This window comes from Silurus meridionalis, chromosome 29 (assembly GCF_014805685.1).
Source record: "Silurus meridionalis isolate SWU-2019-XX chromosome 29, ASM1480568v1, whole genome shotgun sequence".
In the NCBI taxonomy this organism is placed as follows: domain Eukaryota; kingdom Metazoa; phylum Chordata; class Actinopteri; order Siluriformes; family Siluridae; genus Silurus; species Silurus meridionalis.
In genome coordinates this window covers 6,531,841-6,556,499 of record NC_060912.1, presented here as the reverse complement: position 1 = coordinate 6,556,499, position 24,659 = coordinate 6,531,841, and the positions used below count along the sequence as shown (strand labels likewise).

Genomic DNA, 24,659 nt, shown 5'->3' with positions numbered 1-24,659 from the left:
AAAATGTATAAATATACCAAACTATATTTTATTTTACTGTTAGTTTGGGAGGGACACCCACCTGGTGATGGCAATGGTTTGAAAGTCCCGCCGGCTGGTCTCCGGTTATGAGTGTGTGCGGTAGTTTTAGATCCTGTTCCTGAGTCCAGTTTGGAATTGGGGAAGGGTGCTTGGGGAAAGCTTCAGGGTAAAACCGTCCTCTGTGGTTTCCATATCTAAAGAAACAAACATCCCTTAAAGATTTTTAAGGGTTCTCGGTTTATAGTATTAAACGAAGATTCAACAGGACTGGTTACAAGCAGCAGGTAAAAATTCCTTTTATGTACATAGCACTTTAAAGACAAAGCAGCTTTATGGAAATCTGGATCCCTCAAATAAATGTAATTAAAAAACAATTTTAAGTATAGATAAGGCATAAAGCAAAACTACTAATAAACGCACCTTCCTGTTGTTTTGGGCTGTGTGCAATAGTGCAATTCTCTTCCTGGTTTTGTGCTAGATATGGCGTTTTCCTCGCTGATGATGGATGTACATCGATCACAGTGCAGGTGTACTTGCATGGCCTTCGTGGGTCGACTGTGCTCCAGTACCACCGAGTGCACCTGAAAACGACACCAATCTTAAATCTTCCCCTTCTTTAAAAAAAATAAAAATGTACCGCCCGTCCCCGAGATAGTGTATTGTCTAGCAGGGAGTTAAACAAGAGGTCTGGAAATGTACAAAATAAACAATAAAAAAAAATACAGGATAATGTATATAATAGGGTTTATATGGCACACATGGCAGGATCATCATGGGTAATCCATAAATAAGCTTTTATACCTTTTAAAATTACCACACAAATGTAAAGCATGCTCAATACATATGATTTTCGGCCGATTCTGCATTTCGAATCGGAGGCGAGAAATAGAACTGCGACTGGCTATTCAGCTTAGCGAATGAGCACAAGGGAAAAAAATGAAACTGACGAAAGCAAACAATGATGGAATAAAAAGGAAAAGCGCAAAAACTTGGAAACTTGGAAAAGGAGCTACACAAGTCCGTTAATAATGATCGAGGCAGGTATAGGCGCTGCTTGCATTATATATATTTACAGTTCTAGCTCTTCTGTTTTTTGTTTGGATGCCGAATTCAGAATACTGCCACCTGCTGGTATGAAAGATTTCTGTTCTCTCACACAAGCAGAAACTACATGCACAATTTGGTGTCAGATGCACCTGCCTAATAATCGGCCTAATTTGCAGCACAAATGGCCGATGCCATAATGTAATTAATGTAAAACAATATAATAACTTTGAAAATATATATCACTTACTGGTAACCCACAGGATACAGTTTTCCTGCATTTGCAGATAACTCCGTCAGCACACCCAAGTTCTGTACCTGCAAAGAGCCTATTACAAAAATGAGAAAGAGAAAAGGAAACAAAATGATGTGAGATATACGATTAAATGTTATACAAAGGTTATATGTAATACAATCGAGCATGTTATAATTTTAGATCAAAATCATATATGGTTTACATACCGATCATGACATTTATGGACTCTGGCTCCAAGCCTGTTAGGAACTTCCTTCGAAAGTTGATTCCTTCAAAATCTACATAAACCCGTCTGAGAACCTCAAACCCATTCATCACCTGCAAAAAAGGAAAATCACAGAACCTAAGAGTACAGGTTATGTAAGGGATAATGCACAGATAATTGTGGATTGGATTGGTTAGATGCCCCCCCCAATGACATTAGAAGAGTTAACAATTTCAATTGACACAAAACCTTGCTGCTGATGAGGTCCCGGTGTTTGTAACAGTAGACCTTCTTGTCGCTCTGGAAGACACAATGGCTGGCACGAGCGCACATGAAGTGGTAGTTACTCTGACAGGAAGAGAGACAGCAGCCCACTGTCGCTCCAGCATGGCCGCACCGCTCACAACGCTGCAGAGAAACCACAAAATCTGATTAGAGTGTCTGTGATATGATAACGCATTCAATACTGAATGGCCACTTTGAAATTAAACTTGTACTTACCATGAAACGCCCCCTGGCCACGGCACTGTGCACGTGCAACAATGCGCCTCTGAGTTCTTGCACCTCGGCTGACCAGATGCAGCAGTTCACGTGAGCCCACTCGTTTTGGCCCAGATACAGCAGCCTGCCCGCCTCCTATAAACACAGCTATTACACAGCTGCGTGCACAAGAGGTATATAATATTGTGAAATAATACGAGAAACTTACAGTGGGCTTGGCGTCACCCTGCTGCTGGCAAAGAGAACAGTGTCTGTTGTCTGCATCACATCGGTGGATGTTCTGAAGATCTGTAATGAAATGAGACAAATGCAAAGCATTAACGGCCAGTTCAAACTTGTTACAGAACCTCAAATCCATTAATCCTCTATAACAAAGGAAATGGTTCATTTAGTATAAACTGATGTATAACAATTTTAAGCACAAAGGGGTGTAAAACAGTAAATACTACAGCTTGTGCTAAAGACATTCTACCACAATGAGATTACCTTTTCCTCGTGCTTTCAATAAACGATTCTCTTGGTTCTCCTTTGCCATCGTTTGATCATGCTCCTTCAACCACTGGGCATAACTGTGCTCTTCAGATGGGGGCATTACTGCCTCTGGGAGCATTGCACTGTCAAAAAAATTCATGTTGGACCACTTTAATGCACTGAATTCATATTTTTGAAATTACATTTATTTATACATAAACTCTTTCTCCTGATACGAATACAAAATCTCAGCGGCTATAGATCTTGTGCATGTGGCTGCCCTATTCAGTTCTGCTCACTGGCTTTTAACAGAGTACAATTTGTTCCAGAGGCCGGGATGAATGCGCAGTACTGAACAAGTAAGTGCTAGCATTTTTAGAACATTCAGAATTATGGAATGCATCAATAATTTTTGAGACACTTAAGAAAAAAAGATTTGAAAACGATCAATACATATACACAGTTTTCGGGGGTGCGGATGCATGACTGGTGCCTTCACTGCTGGCCAAAACAATGCCTTTATCCTTTTTTAAGAAAAACCTTATGTTGCAGTATTTTCATTCTGGCTTTTGTGTTCTGCAGTTTCAGGAGATATATCCATCATGATTGTATGTTCATTAGAAATCTAACTAAAATTCTTTGTTAAAAGAAGAAAGTACCTTGGGAATTCTTTCCTCAAAGGTTTCCACGCTCTAGGATCCTGAATGTTAAACCAACTGAAAGTTTGCTCCAGTAACTGCAAAAGCAATGAATATACATGAATAAATAACAATTTAAATATGCATTGATAAAATATTTGTACAATTTTTGGTTACCTTTACATATAAAGCTCTGACATGAGCAGTGGGCCTCTGTTCCTCTTGAAGCGATTCTTCTTGTTGGAGCTGCTTTACCAGGACAGTCACCACATCCTCATGAAATGCTTTCTGTACAAAATAAAAAAATCAATAAATAAAAAATCAGTACATTTGCATGAAGCTGGTTAACTGGTAAAAGTGAAACCGACTCACCAGTGAAGTATACGAGCCGCCTTTAAGCTTCCTCTCCACAGCATGAAGATGACAAATCATCTTTCGATTCTGCTCGCTGTCAGCATCAGAACAGGCTTCACACTGGTTCAGAAGACAGACAACAAACAATTCAGCAACGTTAAGCAAAAGTAATACAATGTCCCAATGAGCAGAGGAGTGCTTGAGATTCCTTACAAATTTCATTTGGTCACTGACTCATTCCATGACGATGCTTTAGAACTGAAGCAAGGCCTCACGATATCAGTTTATTCTTTTTGAACAACCCTGTATGTACAGTGGTACCTCGACCTACGAGTGCATTAATGTACGAGTTTTCCGAGGTACAAGCGGTCACTCTGTCATTTTTGCTTTGTTACGCAAGCACAAAATTGAGGTACGAGCTTGAAATGCCGCTGCTAGATGGCGAAGGGAAGCCAGAAAGTGAAGATTGTGAGAAAAATTAAGATAAGCAAAGAGGAAAAAGTACAAAATTTAAAGTTTAGGGATATGTAGTGTACAGTAGTGATAGTTAAAAAACGTGTTTTCCCTCCGCCTCCGCTTATCGCCTCTAGAGAAACAGTCCTGTCCCACAGGTTTCCGAACTAATGCTCTTTCTATTAAAACGTTCTTCTGTCACGGTGACTGCTGTGATGAGCCGCATCTTAAAATAAAAAACTCCTTGACCTTACACTCAAAAGCATTTAAAGGATGACTGAGGAGACACTGATTAATAAAAAAAACAGTAAGCATTTCAATACGTGTAAAATAGAAGCCAAACAATGGGGGATTTTTGCGATGGTGATAGCTAGCATATTTATTTAAATAAATATGTAAAGAACCTTACCTCTGAGCATTTCAGGATGTGAGAGGTGGTCAGGGAGCTCGTCAGGCCATTCATGATCTTCTCGAGACCGCTGCGCAGTACACTCTGCACCACTTCCTGCCAGCCACTGGGGAAGTTTTTACTGCAGGCGGCGCAGGAGAACACCAAACTTTTCCCCCGCAACCTCTTCAGAATCTCATGCAAGTCATCTGATAGGAAGAATTTCAATTGATACTTATTATTAAGAGTAAATGAACAGATGAACAGTGGATGGAGAAAAGTTTGCGGACACCTGACTATAAGATTTGCGTGTGCTTTACGAACATCCCATGCCAAATTTAGTCCTTATCTGTTGTTGTAATATCCTCCACTCTTCTGGGAAGATGGCAATATGCTTATATAAGCGCAATATGCAATATAGGCAATATAGTAAAATTATTACGATTTTTCAAGACACTAACCTGTCAGTCCCTCACACTTGGGATGTACCCAGTGGGCACATCGAGCACACTGCATCATCTTCATGTCGAACTCATGCTCAGGATAGCACTTGAGACACACCGTGCAGAAGTTTCCTGCAAAATACAAATGTTACACATGTAAAAAGTACACAAACTATGAGTTAAAGTAGAGATACACTCTGTATGTAAAATATTACTCATTAAAAGTACAAAAGTATTTGCCTTCAGCTGTACTTAAGTATCCAAAGTACTATGATTTATTATGGCTATAATGTTCTGATTATTCCAATTCCTTAAAAAAAAAATAAACAGAATAAAATCGTGTAAATAAGGCCACGTGTGTTGTGGTGAGTTCGAGTCAGGAGTTTCCTCCATCATTTATTCCTCTCTAAATGTTCTGCTTGCTGATGAACTTATGCCGAACTGTATGTTGGTGATCAGTAGATACACCAGGCGGCAGAACAAATTCAAAACAGAGCATGCGCTCTACACTGATTGGTGGATTGCTGAGTGATTGATCTGTTTTTATCCACTCATTTAAAAAAAAAAAAAAAAAAAAAAAAAGGAACGACTGATTTCGCAAAAAATTAAAGTTTTTGAAATAGTCTCCCCAAATGGAAATACTTCAGCTTTGACATGCCTCTTGACTTCTTGACAGTGTCCACATTAAAAAGTGACAGGATAAATATTATCGTTTCAAAAACACAGCTTTTCAGTGCACATCTGCAAATGACCTGAATTGCAAAAAGCAAAAGGTTTCAGTAAAGTACATAACATGGACAAAAGTATTGGGACACCTGAATTTTCCAGTCAGATGTGTTTCTTCCCCAAAGTGTTACCACAAAGTGAAAGTGAAGTACACAATTGTGTAGAATGTTTTTGAAAGCAGTAGCATTACATTTTCCATTCACTAAAACTAGTAGATAAGAACCTGCTGCAGCATGAAAATGCACCTGTGCACAAATCTGGCTCCATGAAGATACACTTTACATTGATTGAAATCTGACCTCACTCGACTTGTACACCTATGGTGTATATTTTAAATGGTATGTTGTTATTGAAGTACCTTGTTTGTGAAGGTTACTGCAATCAGGGCAGAGATCAAGCTCATGATTCCAAGAAGTGCTCCAGGATTTTCCCGGTGTCACCCCACAGCTTTTGCACCGAATACACAGCATACATACCTACACAAACGATTCACAATAAAATAAATTAGAAAGGTATACACATACTCAGAGACACAACACCATATCTAAATTAAATTAAAACATACCTACACCACTCAGGCATAACATTATGACCACCTGCCTAATATTGTGATTGTCCCCGTTTTGCTGCCCAAACAGTTGTAACCCATCGAGCAGTAACAGCATTAACTTCTTTAGGAATTTGAGCTAGTCTGTTGGATCGGACCACGCGGTTCCTTCCTTGGAGCACTTTTGATAGATTCTGACCACTGCAGATCAGGAAATACTCCACAAGAGCTGCAGCTTTGGAGATGCTCTGACCCAGTCGTCTAGACGTCACATTTTGGCCCTTGCTAAACTCACACAAATCCTCACGCTTGCCCATTTTTCCTGCTTCGAACACGTCAACTTTGAGGACACAATGTTTACTTGATGCCTAATATATCACACCTACTAACAGATGCCATGATGATGAGATAATTAGTGATATTCACTTCACCTCTCGGTGGTTATAACGTTATGCCTGTACACTGACAAAGTATCAAATGTGAACAACAGTAAATGATACAATGTGCTACATTGTGCTTCCCGGTCATACAATGCAACTTGTACAATGGACTCTCCATACAATCTAAATCTAATTTAAAAACGCTTTGGATTTATTTATTTTTTTTTTTTGAAAAAATACGACAGTGAGGCAAATGACAACAGCACAACATGAATGTAATAATAATCTGATAAACACTGAAAGGCCATTTGTTAAAATACATTGAGCTGCTAACAGGTCCCATCATTTCCTTGTATATTTGCACACAAGCATAAGCTGTTACTTCTTCATTTATTCTATTAACCGATTACTTTATACACATAAAATTAGCCCGTGCTGCAAAAGAGTGGAAAAGCTCACCCAAGGTGTGTTATACTTTCCAGGTTTGGGATACATGGGCCCTAGACAGGATGGGTGGTAGCAGTAAAAGCACCTTCTGCACTGCAAAACCGGCTGAAGGGAAAGAAACAGGTGAGACTGCATAAGCAATATGTGAACGTATTCCTATGGGAATACAAAGTCATAGCAATATACGTTGGTCATATCCCTCAAGTGATGTTTTGTACCTGTTTGCTCTTGCTACCACAAACGTGACAGAATTTGCAGCGCCTGCAACACCAGTTTTGCTTGTTTTCTTTCGGTGGACGGTCGTCTGCTGGAAGGCAGAAGCGGTGGAAGGGTTCGCAGCACATCTGACAAAATATCATCTGGAAGGCATGAGATGAATATTCATTACTATGAGATGCAATGTATGTTCAGGCTTCACAATGAGACACAAAGAATCGACTGAAAAGCATATGTGCTGCAGTCGTGCGTCCTTACGTTATGATGGCCTTTACTAGCACACAGCAGACACACACACTCCGCTGTAATTGGAACGGACATAAGGACACTCAGTCCTCCCATCGCCCAGACATTCTGAATGTTGCAGTCTTCCTACAAAACAAAACGAAACAAGTGTAAGATTTAAAGTCTCATCAGAAAAGTAATAGTGTGTAAATGGGTGAACAGCGTAACTGGGACTCAATGTCCAGTGTTTGGCTGCGTTACATTTTCTAACCCCGCACATAAATAGCGCCGGAATTGAGGTAACTGATGCATCTCGTAATATGTGACAGAAAGCGCACTCTTGACATGAACGAGTACAGTGTCTACATCATTCAAAACTAATAATAACCATATGTAACATGTAGACTCAAAGTGGTGACCATTTCCTTTATTATACGTTTATTTAACTTTTATGGAATAAGTCGCGAAGTGCTTTCTAAGAGTCAGGTTACGATGCAAAGTAATAGGAAATTGGAGCATAGGAAAGTATTCAGGATTGCTCTTGTTTCTGACAGGAATTCTCAACTCTTTGATGTTAAATGTAACTATAAACCCATTACAGCTGGTAGATACCAGCCCCCAAAAAAGCTTGAAGGAAGCAGATTAGGAAATAAAAAGATGGTAAAGAAAAAGTGGTATTATGTGGTCTCTAATTACAAAATATGATAATTTAAATATAATTGCTACACTAAATAATGTTATTACTACTGACTCCTCCATAATGACATCACAGAGCTGCTGCATGTAAGACACATGGCGTTTCAAAATGCCCCATAAGTGCTCAATAGGGTTCAGGTCTGGATACAGACTGGCCACTCAATCACCTTCCTCAGCAAGGCAGCTGTGTTTGGGGTCATTATGTTGAAAAACTGCCGTTCTGCCCAGTTTCTGAAGCATCATGTTCTGCTTCACAAAGTCACAGTACATGTTGGAATTCTTGTTTCCCCCAATGAACCAGCAGCACTCATGCAGTCCCAGACCATGATGCTACCACCACCACCAAGTTTGACTGTAGGCATCACACATGCTGGACCCCATCTGAGCCAAACAAGTTTAACTTAGTCTCCTCTAGTGCTGCAACAACTAATCGATCTTCTTCTTTCGGCTGCTCCCTTTAGGGGTCGCCAGAGGATCATCCGTCTCCATACCCCCCTGTCCTCTATATCTGCCTCTTTCAACCCAACTACCTGCATGTCTTCCCTTTACCACATCCATAAACCTTCTTCTTGTGCTTCCTCTTTTCCTCCTCCTGATAGCTCCATCCTCAGCATTCTCCTACTGATATACCCCATGTCCCTCCTCTGCACATGTCCAAACCATCTCAATCTCGCGTCCCTCACCTTGTCTCCAAAACATCCTACATGTGCTGTCCCTCTAGTAAACTAGTTTCTAATCCTGTCCATCGTTGACACTCCCAACAAAAACTTCAACATCTTCAGCTCTGCTCCCTCCAGCTCCACCTCCTGTCTTTTAGTCAATGCCACTGTCTCTAAACCATACAACACCTCAGGTCTCAACTAATCGATAATGAAATTTAGTGTTAACAAATATAAATCTAAAAGCATCAAATATCAACAGTAGTAAACAGTTTCGCATTTTCAGTCACTGTTCAATCACAGTCCAGCTAATGATTATGCATTTATAGACCAATGCATATTTTTTCCTTTTCCCCTTTTTTTTTTTTTTAATTAAGCTTTTTATCTTGCTCTTTTAACAGCATTTCTGTACTACAACAGTAACTTATTTGTTTTTAAATGTGATTTTCTGTGGCTTTACTATGTTTGAATGTCTATTTTTTAAACACAAATTGTCAAAACATTATATATTATGTATTATATATATATATATATATATATATATATATATATATATATATATATATATATATATATATATATTATATTTCTTATTGATTTTTTTAAAGCATGGTTGTCAACTTGCCATCTGCAAAATACAATACAAATGATGATTTACATAAATTTCTTCACCTTTCATACTCAAATGCTGTTTTGTTTTTGCATGAGTGAATTTGTTCAAAGGAGAAATCCCCCATTCAGTCCTCAACAAGAAGCCACTATAAGCTTTAAAATATCAAAATTAAAGAGATTTAAACTCAATATCTGGCTTTTGTATTTAAGTACAATTTTATACACTAAATTAGGGTTTTATATAGTTATAACAAGCAAAACATCTAATAATGAATCCGATTCTCGAAGATATCATCCGATTAAGTAATTCATGCTCTTGGACAGGTCACTTCAGCAAACTGTTTGCAGGTTTCTTGTGAGCCAGCTTCAGAGGAGGCTTCCTTCTGGGACAACGGTGATGCAAACCGACTTGTTGCTGTGTGCACGTATGGTCTGAGCACTGACAAGCGGACCTTCTGCTTTTGCAACATCTAAAGCAATGCTGCAGCACTCATGCGTCTGTTTCTTGAAGCAGCTTCTGCACCTGATGCACAGCACGAGGACTCAACTTCTTTGATTGACCCTTGCGAGGTCTGTTCTAAATGGACTTGGAAAACCTCTGTTTGACCCTGGTCACTGTACTGTAACTCAGTTTCAGAGTGTTACTGATCTTATAGCCTCGGCCTTCTTTGTGGAGAGCAACAATTCTCAAATCCTCAGAGAGTCTTTACCATGAGGTGCCATGTTGAACATCCAGTGGTCAGTATGAGAGAAATGTACTCAAAGCACCAAATTTTAACTTCTCTAATACAAGATACACACGTTTGTATGGTCCTGACAAGGACAGCTGTAATTACTTAGGGTGTACTCACTTTTGTTGCCAGATATTTTAACAACAGTGGCTGTATGTTGAGGTTTTTTCAGAGGACAGTAAATCTATACAAGCTGCAGATTGACTACTCTAAAATCTATCCAAGTTTCATTTCTATGGTGTGGTCCCTTGAGAATATCTACTAAAATGGTTGAAATGTAAGGGGTGCACTCAATTTGGTGAGATACTGTATATAAAGTATACTTTATAGATACAATATATGTAGGCATAACTTACATAACTGCATGGACCCTTATGGCAAAATACAATTCGATACATTTATTTTCACCACCTTACTGTGATGACTTGCAGTGAATGGAGTCACCCGGGTTTGTGTGCGTTTGACCGTGCAAGAGATCTACCCATGCTACCTTTACGATTTACAGATTGACGTATTGGGCACCTGTGGCCTATTGGATAGTAATTATAAGTCTTTAAAAAATAGATTTAAAAAAATAACGATTAAAGATTGAAACACTGACCTTAAAGTCTACCCGGATTTTGTGCGCTGGCTCCTGCGCCTGTCGTTCCCGGTGTACGAAGCCTTTGGCCAGTGTGGCCAGGACGCTGGGTGGCATGTGCTCCATTGAGCTCTGGGAATGAGGAAGACAGGGGTCAGTAAGGGGTCGCTGCAGAACTCCCTCCTTCACAACCCGCGTTTCTCTATCCGCCTCCTCTTCTTGTGCTCTTTTGTCACCGGGCTGGAAAGGCACAGCCACCGAAGACACTTCAGCAGCTCGCACCAAGCTAAGTGGCAGTCTGTGCAGTCGCAGCTGGAGCCTCAGCCCGAGCTTTTCAGATGGACTTCCTGGTACAGAGCGCTCCAGCGCCTGTGAGGTAGGGCAACTCTGGAGTTGGGAGAGTAGGAGAGCGAGGAGGGGAAAGGAGGTGGGGAGCATTATAGCAGGACAACTGCATCATGACAAGTGCAGCAAAGAAGAGCAGCTGAAGAAGAGCGGAAGGATTAGGAGGTGCAGGAGCAGGAGCAGGAGCAGGAGGAAGGAGATGACGAATAGTACCCCCTCAAGACAAGAAAGTAGCACAGAATAGGTCCGGAATTGGTGCTGTTTACAGTACATAAATTAAATAATTCAAGATTACATTTTATATTCAGGGTTATTACACTGCAGAAATAAAAAAATAAATAAATCAACTGAACAAAATTATAAAATATAACAAAATAAATAGGTACACTATATAGCCATAGGTCTGTGGACACCTCACCAATCGCATGCATATGGGCTTGTTAGAACATCCATTCTTCCATGAATTGGCTTATTCAGTCATAAGAGCATTAATGAGAGAAAACAATTTGTTCAGTGAAGTTCAGTAACACAATGTTCGCCTGAAGCTCGGTTTTCTACGGAAACAGGTTTGAGCCTCTTAGTTTCAGTAATTACACAATCTTTCACAATCAGCACAACATACATTCTGTACAATTGTGTGCTTCCAAAACTGTAGCAACCAGTTGGAGTTGTGTTGGACAGATGTCTAGAGAATGACCGATTAATTGGTTTTGACGATAAATCGGCACTGATACTTGATTACTGGAACTATCAGCAAAAATCCATATAGATAGTTTTTCCGGCTTCCGGCCCGCTGTTATTGCGAGAGCGACCTCTAGAGGAGAATTACTGACGCCACGTGCTGTTTGTTTCTGACTGTGCGCTGCACGGAGAGCGCTTTATTTATTATTTACAATTAATATATCCACAGCACACTTTCATGATTCAGTACTGTTTTTACATTCATTATTTTTTTAATAAAGTTCAGTACTATTTTACATGGGGTGTTATGTTTGTTTGTTTTAATCCAGTATCCATTTTAAAAACTTTCGGTTGATAATTCAGCTATCCTCAAGTACGACCGACCTAGCTATCGGTAAAATCCACTATAGGTCGACCCCTACGTGTCCACAAAAACCTATTTACAACCATTTTACCAAAAGTGTCAATAGATTTTGAGTGTAATAACCTGAATGTAAGATCTTTGCTTAAAAAAATAAACTTCTGGCCCAAATCAGAGAATGATGCTGACAATAGATTTGAACAAAAAAAACAAAAACAAAAATAAAAATCACAACAACAACAAAAAAAAGCAGGACTGTTCCCAGACATGTCAGTACACTAAATGGACCAAAGGTTCTTGGACACCATATGTTTCGTATTTGCTTTTTGAAAATCCCGTTCCACATTTAATTTGCTTTAATAATACCGTCTCATTTCTGGACAAATGTTGGAATGACTCTTGTGGAGATTTGTGCTCATTCAGATTATGATGTAGGGTGAGAAAGCTTGCATGAGGGCAAATGTTACAATCCATCCCAATGGTGTTCAACAGGGATGAGGTCAGAACTCTCAGAGCAGGCCACGCAAGATCTTCCTCCAACCAACAATATATTCATAGAGCTCCCTTGATTGTGCTGTAGCAGGTTTGGGTTTCCTAGTTCAAGTGAAGGACAGTTTAAAAACTAATTACAATGGTTTGAAAATTCCCAATACTTTTGTCCATATAGTGTATCTGATATTACTGAAAACGGCTTAGCATGAAAGAGGTTTAAATACAAACTGCTTAACAAAGTAAAAATATATATAATGCAAAAAAAATAAAACAAAGGCATTTCATAAAGAAATACCTTATTCATTCGTCGCCGTCCCCACAGCGCTTTCGTCATCCCAGGCCTTCGTGATTTCACTGCCTCGTCTTGAGTATCAGCAGGTGTAACAATTTCTATTGGACAATAAACAAAATAAGTGTGAAGGAAAAAAACACTTATGCAAACCTCATTTCCTAATTTACATTAACATCAATGCATTTAACAGCTAGTTTGGTAGCAACTTGTTAAAAAGGCGTTTTTTTGTTTGCTTGTTTGTTTTTCTTCAGCAATAAGTCTCACTCTCCTGGGAAGGCTTTTCACTACATTTGTGCACAACTCAAACATGATCAGTGGGGTGAAGGTGTGCAACTCTGGCTTTGTCATGCCTAAACAGAAAGGGTCCTTCCACGAACTGTCTCTCATACTTTTGTTTAAAATGTCTTTGAACACTATTCTACACTGCTACAAAAGGATGCAAACCCAAAAAAAAAAAAAAAAAACCCAGCACCAAATCATTATGCTTTCTCCAAATCTATGGTGTCCTCCTGAGATCAATAATCCAGCGAACATTCAGGTTGCTCCAGAATCCAGGGACTATACAGGACTCCAGACCGTGCTCAGAACTACATACATTGATTGTGAATGTGTCTCCATGAAACAAGCTCCACGGCTGAGCAGCAGTGCACAAGCTTAAGTGTCATAGCTGTATCTCCTGAGACACAGTACCTGCACTGATCTTGCTTCCAGGAACAGACAAAGAACTTTGGATTGAGCGATCAAACAAAGTGCAGACGATTTTAACACTGTATTGCTGTGAGTTTGAGTATTCTGTCGCTTCGTAGCTGAAATGTTGTTTCTCCTTGAAGTTTTACTTTCATGATAATAGCACTACAGTAAAGTGAAGGGGTTCTCACAGAATCCATCATGCATATTAAAATATACACATCTACAAAATATAAACCCCAGGATCGGCAGAGATGTATCTATTCTAGTTTGTACGTCTGGCTTTCGATAATGAATCAGTACTGAATTCATACCATTAGCCTTAATACTCGGCTCACTACTGCTGGGTTCCTTGATCACATCTTCAGCAGAAGCGTCTGTGTCGTTCGAGTCCGACTCTAGCAAGTCGCTGAAGCATCGGCGTGTGACCTGTCGCCTGGGCTGCCGCCGGACAGAGCTTAGAGCGTTAGTGTTTAGAGCGTCTGCCGTGACATCTCCCTCGTCCTCTTCCTCGGCACCACTGTACGCAGCGGTTTGGCCGCACGCAGGACGTCGCTTCATCTGAACTGCGAAAAAACACAATAGGTCAAATAAATGCTCTAATTTAGGGACAATAATGATACGAAGCCAAATGGAAACGTTTCCTGAAAGGACGGTCTAATTTTAAACAGCCATACCTTTCAGTCGTCTCACTTTGTTCTCTTCGATCCGTAAGCACTTCTTGTAGCTGGAGAGAACAGAAATGATTAGCTTTAAGGTTCTAACGCTAAACACGGTGACATTTTGGTTTTGTAACACGCCAACAGATGGTAGCACAGGGCTGCATGCACAGTGGCAAAGAGCACAAAGCTTCATTCGCGTAATCACGGCTGCTGTTTTATGACCAGTCACTGAACACTACTCACACGCGAGTTTCTCGCCGGAAACAACGTGATCTCGCTTCCGCACCCACCCACTCGCTTTGGCTCCTGTGTACTTCAACCTTTTCCCGAAGACGACATTCACCTTTCTGACACTATTGCAGAGATCTGGTGCAAATCGCAAAAGGTGCTTGATGCGAAAAGAAGCCTTCTGGGACACGTTTTAGAAGTGGCAGGAACGATGAAAGCAAGAAGAAACTATGAACTGCATCGTTTTATTTGATTTCACGTGAAAAGAAAGATCCAGAATTGGAGTTAGTGCATCAGAAAACCTACTACTATCAAGTTGTTGAATTTGAATGAAACGGATCACATGACTATCATGTGACTTAAAATAAGTCCTTGGTATTGAAAATGCCTATACAAGTTTTTTTTTTCTTGGACACGCCAACTTAGTATGGACTCATGAGCAAAATGTAGAGAAAAGACACGTGATTCTGACCCATTTTTCTGTCCGGACTGGCCTGATTCAACCTGACGCCCTACATCTAGATGGAGCTCTATTTACTTCGAAACCACGTGCTGCTGCAGAGAATGGTTTCTACGTGAGCAGACTAAATATTGTTACTGTGGAGGACATCTCAAGAACCATGGCGATGGATTTGCACTGTAATTGATATATACACTGGCTTGAGTCTACTGTTGCCATGAAAGGTTTTGCATTCAAGCATCCATCAGTGCACCTTAATGATGGAAATGTAAAGAATGGACATTCAGTGTAACTCAGATGAGGATGGATTTCTTTTAGGTTTCTTTCTCATCCCATCTCAGGGAGTCACAATCAGTTCATTTGGGAAAAACTTAGAGGGACAAAATTCTGGCGTTGAAATTTACATTCACAATCTATATTTCTGTAAAGCTGCTTTGGGACAAGGTGTATTATTAAAAGCACTTATCAAATGTAAAGACAGAATAAGTACCCCATTATAGCACTTCTAAAAATGCCGAAAGCAAGTGAAAGGTTAAAGCGCTTTGCAGAGAATTAAATAGGATTAAATAAAGCTTTAAATAGTTCACGAAACTGTTCGAACACGGGGTAAAAAAAATAAATAAATAAATTGGAAAACCGTTTTTGAGTAGGTAAAAATAATGTGCTAATTTAATACGATTTACTAAATGATTTATAAAAAAAAAATAAATGAAACGTATCTAAACGCTGCCTCATAAGGTAACAGGTTTGACCAACGGATTTTTTTTATTTGCTGAACTGTTTTTTTCTGGAACACTGAGCACAATGAGGTAGAGTGGAGCAAAACCATGAAGGCACTTAATCGTTATACGATGCAGCCATTTGAGAATGGGTGTAACTCTACACCTCATTCTGGTGTTGTCGAAGTCTTTGCCATAATTAACCAGTCAAAGTACAAGAGGTCATTAGATTTGAAAGACATTAAATGTGCAACGTTCTGACTATCGAGAGTTGAGAAAATGTTATTAATCTTGTATACACACACACACACACACACACACACACACACACACACACACACACACACAAGGTTTGTGGACACCAGACCGTAAGTATGTGTGTTAGTATAAGGCAGGTATTGATGAAGGTAAGCTGAACTGGTGCAGTCAGTGTTCCAATTTATTCTTAAGGTGTTTAATCAGTAGGTTGAGGTCAAAACTCTATAGCAGGGAACTCAAGATCTTTAATTCCAACCCATGCAAATTATATCTTCAAGGATCTGGCTTTGTGCCATGCAGGAAACGGTTTGGATCTCCTAGTTCAACTAGAGGGAACGTTTCTTGTTACTGTGCCTCTGAGTTTGTGAAGTCAGGTGTCGCAATACTTTTGTTTATATAGTGATAAAATGATAAATGTGGTTTATAAAACTGAAGTCACTACGGTAAATAAATCTAATTTCAGACAGATTAGGGAATTATTTTCCACTTACACGCAGCTCTGTCGTTTTTTGTTGGGTCCTCCGTATTTTGGTTTATCCAGACAGAAAACACAGGCCCCGCAGTCCTCTACACGACAACAGCCCTTGCAGCTGAAGCAGCGCCGCTGTCGCAGACCGAACGCTTTCTGTTTGTGCGTGTGCCTCTGTTCAATGGAGCCGGTTTCACTGCTTTCTGGTTCCGAGTGAGAACCGAGCTCTTAAGGAGGGGAAGAGAGGGGTTAAAACCAAAACAAAACAAAACAAAAAGAGTAGCAAATGTCTACATGAAATATAAATCTGATGAGGCAATAAGGCTAGCAATCTTTTCTCTTCGATCACCTGAGCATGGACTTCAAAGCCAACCTTTCCAGATCATTCCCAATTTCAAATTGTCAATTAGGGCTGCAGCTATCGATTATATTAGTAATCGAGTATTCTGCTGATTATTCCACCGATTAAAGGAGTAATCGGATAAGACGTACATTTTTTTCGTTAAAAAGCGATACTAAATATACAAGAGAAACAAAAACACGTCACTTAATTTAGTGAATTTAACTGCCAAATTACAGTAAAATGCAAATACAGTCGTCCTCCGTTTATCGCTGTGGTTACGTGCCAAAACTGACCATGAAAAACAAATTTCCCCGATAAACGGACGCCACTCCAAAAACTGCTTTTTTATTATTTTTTTTTAAAACACAGTTCTGTAGCATATGCGTAGTTTCTCTGCTCGTTTTTTTGGTTTAAGTGTCCTATGACGTCAAAAATAGGGCAGGGTTAAAGATACACGTCATTGCATTCTTTATTTTCATTGGCTAAATCTGGTGACGTACGTCTTCAATTCCGCCTTTTTTGACGTCAGAGCCCATAACAACCAAGATTAAATAAAATTCATTCCGATTGGCCAGAATTGTCCCCTCCAGCCGTATATTGTAGATTTTTAGCATCCCAGCACCGCGATTTTGTACGCAAGGCTACTTCTTTGTCTCGTGTAAATGTATGATATACACTGTACGGTATTTTGGGTCTACTTTACTTCATTTTATAATAAAAAAAATTATTTTTATTAATACATTTCCTTATTTCAACATAAAACAACATAAAACTCTATTAGTTTAGATTTTTCGCGATAAATCGGGACCATTCGCGGAACAAAATTCGATTCGAACCATGATAAATCGAGGGCTGATTGTATAAACATAAATAAAAACTTCAAACAAAAATATCAAAATCTTTTTCAAATTACTTGAAAAAGGTCAATGGAATGGTGTTTTCTTTATGTTTTAGTTTGAAATGATCCCAAACTTCTGTTTTGTTCTTTGGCCTGAAGTTTGAAGCCGTTGGACGAGGCTCCTTTGCTTTATCGGTCTTGTTCAGTCTCCTCCAAAACTGATTCTTTTCAAGGGATCCAAACAATCAAATCATTTGCCTTAATGCATTTTTGTACTTTAATTACTCGAGTTACTCAAGGAATCATTCCAGTCCTACAATTAACAGTAAAATGCATTACAAATTATCCCTCAAACATGAGATGAGAAGGAAAAAGAGGTCTAGATGGTATTCAAACCAGAGAAAAAACTAATACCAATCTCTAGAACAAATGCATCGAAACGAATCGCACTTCACACCAACTCAAATCATGATATCAGACTTAGTAAACGCTGAAAATCAGAACGCTGTGTACCCTCAGTGTCTTGTGAAGGTGCAATGCCTTCTCGCTCGTGTAAAGGCAGAGCAGAGAGTCGAGGGATGTCTTCAGGTACCATGGCACGGGGCTGCCCGAGTGCCACTGCCGCTGCCCGACACACGTGTTTTATACGTGGGCCTCCGACTGGCTGTCCCTATAAACACAATTAACCCACACAGATAACATTTAACATCTTATGAGACACACAGAGTAGGGTCGCAAAATTCCAGGTATTTTCAAGACTGGAAACTTTCCATGGGAATTAACAGGAATAAACTGTGAATTTAGCAAACACTAAACACTATTTAGCGCACGTGTTACGCTGGATTCCCGTCCTAACGCAACCCTCCCCATTTATCCAGGCTTGGGATCTGCACTGAGAGTGCACTGGCTTGTGCAACCCTAATGGCTGGGGTCGGTTCCCTGACCGGGGATCAAACCCGGGCCGCGGAGTTGAGAGCGCCGCATCCTAACCACTAGACCACCAAGGGACCTGTTATGTTGTAGATGATTAATTTCTAATTAATTCCCATTAATCCCTGTTTAATATCCGACTTGGAATGTTTCCCAAACGGAAAGTTTCCACACATTTACAATCCTAACACAGAGCCATACAAGCGACCCATTTTTGCATCCATTCGTCCGTCCCTCCCCGAGTGTATGGCCAATGTTACATTCTTAGTTCTTCAATCTTTTTTTTTGCTTCTCTACCAGCTAACAGAACGCACCTGAGGAATCTCTTCTTTGTTCGTCCTGACTATTCTATTTCTCCTGCTCCTCTTCATGCTCATGACACCTCCGTCTCCGACTCGCACTGTACCGGACATCAGCTGCAAAACACACACAAGCACTTTGTCACAATACGTGAGTATCGCGATATTTTGTTTGGAGATACTGTATCTTTCTTAAAAACACAATATTAATAACAACAACAACAAAAGTATTATGTATTATATTATATCTAATACATACAGGGGGGTTGCCTGTAAAATCCATTAGGGGTAAAACATCCGCTACAAGTAATATCAGCGTCGACTGACTTGTCTTCATTGACTATGTGCATATGGTTATAAAAATAATTTAAAACAATTACCATGTCAGGTGCAATGATACTAATTGTAAATGGATTGCAATATACTTGATACCACTGAGGTGTGATGTGTGTAAAGCTGGCACAGGTTCATGGTATGGGTAGGTGTAAGGAGTTTGGGTTGGTAGTGTATGTAACTAACTCTAAGAAAAGAGTAAATAAGGTAATCCTTTTGAGCTTACATGACACTGTCACATCTGTGACATCATTGTGTGACATCACAAAAGGGCTTCTTATAAATGGCTATTCGTGTTTATGTTTGTAAGAGCTGATTGTATTATCTGTTATTTATCTGTTTTGTAGCTCTGTTTCACTAAGAAAAGGTTTTTCATCAAGGAAAGGTAGATTTTGTGTTTCCCAAGAAAAGGCTGACGGCTGAACACAAAATAAAGGCTTTTTGAAACCTCAGTATGCTTCACCATTGTCTGGCTGGGGGTTTGCTACAGTGTTATTTTAGATGGAATTATTGCAAATGCGAATTCCACTTTGCTTGGTTAAACAATATTTTTTTTAAGGTTTGCATGAGGTGGTGTGTTTTTAATGACATTTCCTGATTTTATATCCTATTCCTGAAATGAGAAATATCCCAATATAACTCCAAGCTTACAGAATGGCAATGAATCGCAAAATTGGATTGTATTGACTCCTGTATCGTGATTAAAGGTGCATATTTCCAAGAATTTTTTATGCGATTTTAATGGGAAAATATTGGGAATTAATGGGAATAAATGGTGAATGTTTAATAAAATGCAGGTTAGCCAATAACAGGGAACTTCTTGCAGGATAGTCTTGGTTAAAACAACCAGCTTTATTGAGATTTTAGTTGAATTTCTACCCTGCACATTCATCAGTTACATGCACGCAGCACACTTAAAATAAATAAAATAAAGTATCAATGTTTATTAAAATAAAATCTGACTAACGAGTAAAAAAGGTTAAGGATAAAAAAAAATCTTATCGGATTTGAGTAAATACCAATGTGTTTACACAGTAGCGAGCCAGCCAGTAAAACATATACTAAATGTATATTAAAACAATTTTTTGATAATTAATGAGGCTAGCTAGCTCAAACTGTGATGCTTGTAATGTTTCTGGTCAATAAGACGTCTTTTATGCTGCATTTATTTGATCAAGAATACAGAACAAAACAGTAATATTGTGAAATATATATTAAGAAATATCTATAATTGTTTTACTTACAATTAAATCAAAGTCAAGAATATATATATATATATTTTTTTATCTGTATTAGTTTGCATCCCTGATAACAAAATGTTTGTACATGAAAGTTTAAATATATTTAACTATTTCCCAGAAATTCCCTTCAATTTAAATAAACTTCCGTAAATTACCCATAAGATCTCAGCAAGTTCTCATCCTGGAATATTTCCTAAATTCCTCAGATGAGGTTCAAATTAAAAGTTTCCAGAAAGTTCCCACTCCTTTGCAAACCTGAGCACAGAGCCATACAAGCCTCTCTCTTCTATATCCATCCGTCCCTCCGTATGTGTACGGCCAACGTAGGCTCCTAAATGGTGTTTTTTGAGTAGTTTTGCACCTCCATAAGCAAACAGAACACACCTGAAGAAAACTCTTCCTTGCTCACGACTGACACTGAAAGCGCCGCGTCAAAATACATACCTGAGCCGTCTTCAGCTGTTTCTGCTGGTCGATTTTAATCAGCTGCACCTTGGCCCGTTTCAGCAGGTGAAGCATCCTCTTGTTGGCGCCAGAGACGCTGATTTTGTGAAAGGAACCTCCCGGGGCCGACATCGACTCGGGCTTCCCGGCACCAGTGCTTTGTACGTCGGTATCACCCTCCGCGCTGGTTCTCTCCGCTGGGGGGGAAAAAACATTAGTGCTGTCGTGTCTTCGTAAAAAGTGACAGCAAGTTCTTATATTCCTTACCATCTGCCGTGGTTTCAAATCCTTCGACAGACAGAAGCTCTGGCTGACTGATCACTTCATCGTTAGCATGTACAGCCACTTTATGTACAATTCCTGGACAGTCCAAATCCCCAATCTTTATATCGGAGCTCCTCCATTTTATCAGAGATTCGTGGTTCTCGCACTCCACTTTTTCACAGAGGGCTTTGGAATTAGTGCTAGCCATTCGCTGTTCCTTCCTCTGAGTCAAGCTTGCTGTAAGCATCTTTAAACCCTCATAGACTTTGAGATGAGTACTATCAAATGAAGGTCTCCCCACTTTCTTGCGTGGAACAGCAGTCAGGCCGCTTGGTTTCAACTCCACAAGCTTTCCATCGAGGTTCTCCACCTTGTCAGATATGGCTCTTTTGTTTGTGCTTTTTTGTTTGTTTCCGATCTTGGGAGTTTGGGAATGGTTTGTTACTTCAGAGTCGCTGCAAGGCTTGTCTTGGTTCTCTGTTTGAACAACCTTCTTTCCCAGTGGTCCAGACATTCCTTCATCATCCATGAACCTTCTCGGCATCCTGATCACCCGGGACGGCCGGCTACTCGTCACGTTGTCCATGAGCACGTGCTGATTCGCCACCGGTGCTGGTAGTTCTGGATTCACCGGAGATGCCACTGCTTCGTAGGTGTTACAGACGAGCCGTTGCCTTTTCCGGGGGACTCCACTCCCGATCGCTGTCTGATCCTCCTTTAGCTTCAGCTCTGGCTTCCTACGATGGCTAAATAAAGATCTGCGTCGCTTTAAGGCAGCGAGGGATTTCGCGGGAAAAACTGGACCACTGTCTGGAATGCCTTCGGTGCCATTTGAAGAAGCAGCATCCACAAGTTCTTCCTCTTCCGGAGAGGCACTCGCCACGTCGTAGGCTTTCTTCTGCTTTGGATCAGGTTTTGGAGATACAGAATCACCTTGGTCGTCAATAGCAACTATTTCCTGAGCCTTGTTCGACTCAGCAGTCCTCGAGCACCCTCTGATTGAACGTCTTCCCAAATTCTCCGCCAGGTTCTTTTTGGAATCTCTTCCTCTCCGCTTAATCAGCGTTAAATTCCACACAAGTTTCCCTCGCCTCCTTAGACCGGTGCGTCCCGGCTGCGTTCTCGTTCTTTCAGCATCCACGCCTGGCTCACCCAATACCTCATTTTCTATACCTCCGTTTTCTTCTTTACGTGAGAACGCAGTCCTTTTCTCTTTCTCAGATGTTTTTTCTCGACTCCTGAGCATTTCCCTTGGTATCTTTGTCGTAGCCAGTTTAACGACTACTTTGGGTTTCCTGGCGCCGTGCTGACGTCTTCCCCCGTTCTCCAAAGGTGATGATCTCGCCGTTTCCGTAGTCACCCGTGATCCTCTTTTTGAAACGCTGACTTTGTTTGCAGATGAACCAGGAGCAAGAAACGGCTTTCCCTTCGTGGCCGATTTGAAAGAACTTTCTAGCAACAGACAAAAAGAAATTCTTATATTGGTACTCGTTTCTGCAGCAAAAACACAGGAATTTTACTTATTACAGTGGAAACAAAAATTTTTGGATGAATGAATTACTTTGTGAAACATCTTGTCCAGAGCGTAAAGCCCTTCGACCTTCAGTCTGAAAGCCTGTAAAATCTCTCTCCTGTAAAACAGAAAAGTAAATTTAATGCAGTAATAAAGGGAGTACACGGTTCCTATACTCAAGTGAAAGTACAATACCTCTCTATCACACAACTCCAGTAAAAGCACCTATTTTATAGTTCTACTTGAGTAAAAACACTGTTAAATACTGATCTAAGAACTGCATTTGAATCCTTTGTAGCATGTAAAACACATCATGATATGCAGTTTAAACACGAGGTGCAGCAGCTGTGTATCGAGACCCGATTTACAGGCACAAGAACAGCGAACAAGTTGTAGCAATCAACAGCAGCAAACATTGGAGCGACGAGGGTATATGTTGAGGATGCCTCAAATACTGTTAAATACTTAAAGATGTTAATATTCACTAATACTGGAATTTTGGCATTTTCTTTATTAATCAGCACTCGACATTTGTGCTGCAAATTAGTCAGATTATTATCCAGGCGTATGTGAAACACCAAACCGTGGGTGTACGTTCTGCGCTTTCGTGAGAGAACAAAACTGTCCCATACCAGCAGGTGGCAGTATTCAGCATCCAAACTTTAAAACAGTAAGAGCTAGAACAATGAATATATAAAGCAAGCGATTTATAACTGATGTGATCGTTACTAACTGTTTTATGTAGTTTTTATTAACTGTTAGATTTTGAGATGAAAATAAAATTAAGTATAATAATCATAAATAATAACATATATATATATATATATATATGAAATAATAGATATCAAATTATTGACCTATAATTAATAGTACAATAAAAAATGATGCAGTATTAAAACAAACACTCCCAGACGACCCGACACAAACGAATGTGGCGCGGGACAAGATTTAATTGGTGAATGCGGGAGCAGACGGTAAAATTCTCACGTGTGTGGGTTGCGGGAGAGTAAAATTATTCAGGGGATTCTGGCAAAATGGTCTTTAAAATATAAAAAAAAAAAAAAAAAAGAAAGAAAATTTCTAAAATGTATGTTATGTATCTACTGCACAAAAGCAACAATGGCAAATAAAATAAAACGATTTACAGGCAAAAGGTCAGAAGCAAACTTCTCATGCGGTTCATGCACGGTAACTACAAGAGCACTCCAGAATCACCACAGATATCACTTCATTATTAAAGAAAGGAACACACAACAAGAAACAACAACAATATCTTGGCCTGTTTTTTTTATTTTTTATAAAATAATAGTTTCAGTTGATGTTCAGAAAAGTTCCTTGTTTGTGTTCATTTACACAAAAAGTCCAACTGAAATAAAACGAAACGTCTTAATTTTTTGTTTCTTTTTCGTTTATATTCAGAAGGGAAATGAGTAAAACAAAAAAAAGCAAAGTAGCAGGAAGAATCAGGCAGTGCATTAAAAATAAAACTACTGATACAACTTTATCTGCAGGACAAAACTTAAATACTGCAGGCGGGAGAAAATATATCTATTTGCGAGAGTGGGACGGATGCAGGTCTCTAATGCAGCATATAAACCATCAACACGATGGGAAGCTCCAGTAACCTTCACCTTCACCTGCATGTAAAACGCTATTAATAACCCAAACCACGTTGGCCGCCGGTTTTGCAAAACCTACTTGCGACAAGCAAGCCGGTGTTTTTTTATTGCAAAAGAAATGACGCAGTTTACTGACAGGTCAACACATTTTTTATATGAGAGATTTTTCTAAGAAATTAATAATTATTTATAACTAGTCTTTAATCTTTAGTTAAAAAAAAAGAAAGAAAAAAAAAAGTGGAGAAAATCGTATCGTTACATCCATAACAATGCGAACACAATTCAAAGATCCGCTTTCTTCTGCATCCTTTCTTTTTTTAGCGTTCTAGACACTAGTCTTATACTCAAGTTCAAATAAATAAATAAAGACACCTTAAGATACAACTTAAAATGCAGAAGTAGAAATGGAGATGTCACAAAATGGAAAAAAAAACCTATAACAGATACACATATAAACAAAAGTATTGGGACACCTGATTTTTCCAGCCATATGTGGTTCTTCCTCAAACTGTTACAAAAAAGGTGGAAGTACACAGTTGATGTCTTTGAATGCAGCAGCAATGAATTACACATCCACTTGAACTAGAA

The 24,659-nt window shown here is 39.5% G+C and overlaps 1 protein-coding gene across 1 annotated transcript in view; it reads right to left on the bottom strand.

Moving 5' to 3' along the window:
• kmt2ba (lysine (K)-specific methyltransferase 2Ba) overlaps positions 1 to 24,659 on the bottom strand; it is a 37,137-nt gene that overhangs the window by 8,043 nt on the left and 4,435 nt on the right. The window contains exons 2-28 of the mRNA XM_046843711.1: positions 22,501 to 22,570; positions 20,943 to 22,391; positions 20,676 to 20,872; positions 18,673 to 18,774; positions 17,942 to 18,098; positions 16,270 to 16,474; positions 14,129 to 14,178; positions 13,766 to 14,017; positions 12,768 to 12,862; positions 10,615 to 10,980; positions 7,349 to 7,462; positions 7,093 to 7,233; positions 6,887 to 6,979; positions 5,859 to 5,976; positions 4,793 to 4,906; positions 4,353 to 4,540; positions 3,509 to 3,610; positions 3,314 to 3,424; positions 3,158 to 3,234; positions 2,514 to 2,641; positions 2,236 to 2,315; positions 2,028 to 2,162; positions 1,776 to 1,934; positions 1,528 to 1,639; positions 1,316 to 1,394; positions 438 to 602; positions 62 to 180 (exon numbers count right to left, since the gene is read on the bottom strand). Of these exons, the coding sequence (XP_046699667.1) occupies positions 62 to 180; positions 438 to 602; positions 1,316 to 1,394; positions 1,528 to 1,639; positions 1,776 to 1,934; positions 2,028 to 2,162; positions 2,236 to 2,315; positions 2,514 to 2,641; positions 3,158 to 3,234; positions 3,314 to 3,424; positions 3,509 to 3,610; positions 4,353 to 4,540; positions 4,793 to 4,906; positions 5,859 to 5,976; positions 6,887 to 6,979; positions 7,093 to 7,233; positions 7,349 to 7,462; positions 10,615 to 10,980; positions 12,768 to 12,862; positions 13,766 to 14,017; positions 14,129 to 14,178; positions 16,270 to 16,474; positions 17,942 to 18,098; positions 18,673 to 18,774; positions 20,676 to 20,872; positions 20,943 to 22,391; positions 22,501 to 22,570 (4,978 nt within the window). The remainder of the gene's footprint in view (positions 1 to 61; positions 181 to 437; positions 603 to 1,315; positions 1,395 to 1,527; positions 1,640 to 1,775; positions 1,935 to 2,027; positions 2,163 to 2,235; positions 2,316 to 2,513; positions 2,642 to 3,157; positions 3,235 to 3,313; positions 3,425 to 3,508; positions 3,611 to 4,352; positions 4,541 to 4,792; positions 4,907 to 5,858; positions 5,977 to 6,886; positions 6,980 to 7,092; positions 7,234 to 7,348; positions 7,463 to 10,614; positions 10,981 to 12,767; positions 12,863 to 13,765; positions 14,018 to 14,128; positions 14,179 to 16,269; positions 16,475 to 17,941; positions 18,099 to 18,672; positions 18,775 to 20,675; positions 20,873 to 20,942; positions 22,392 to 22,500; positions 22,571 to 24,659) is intronic.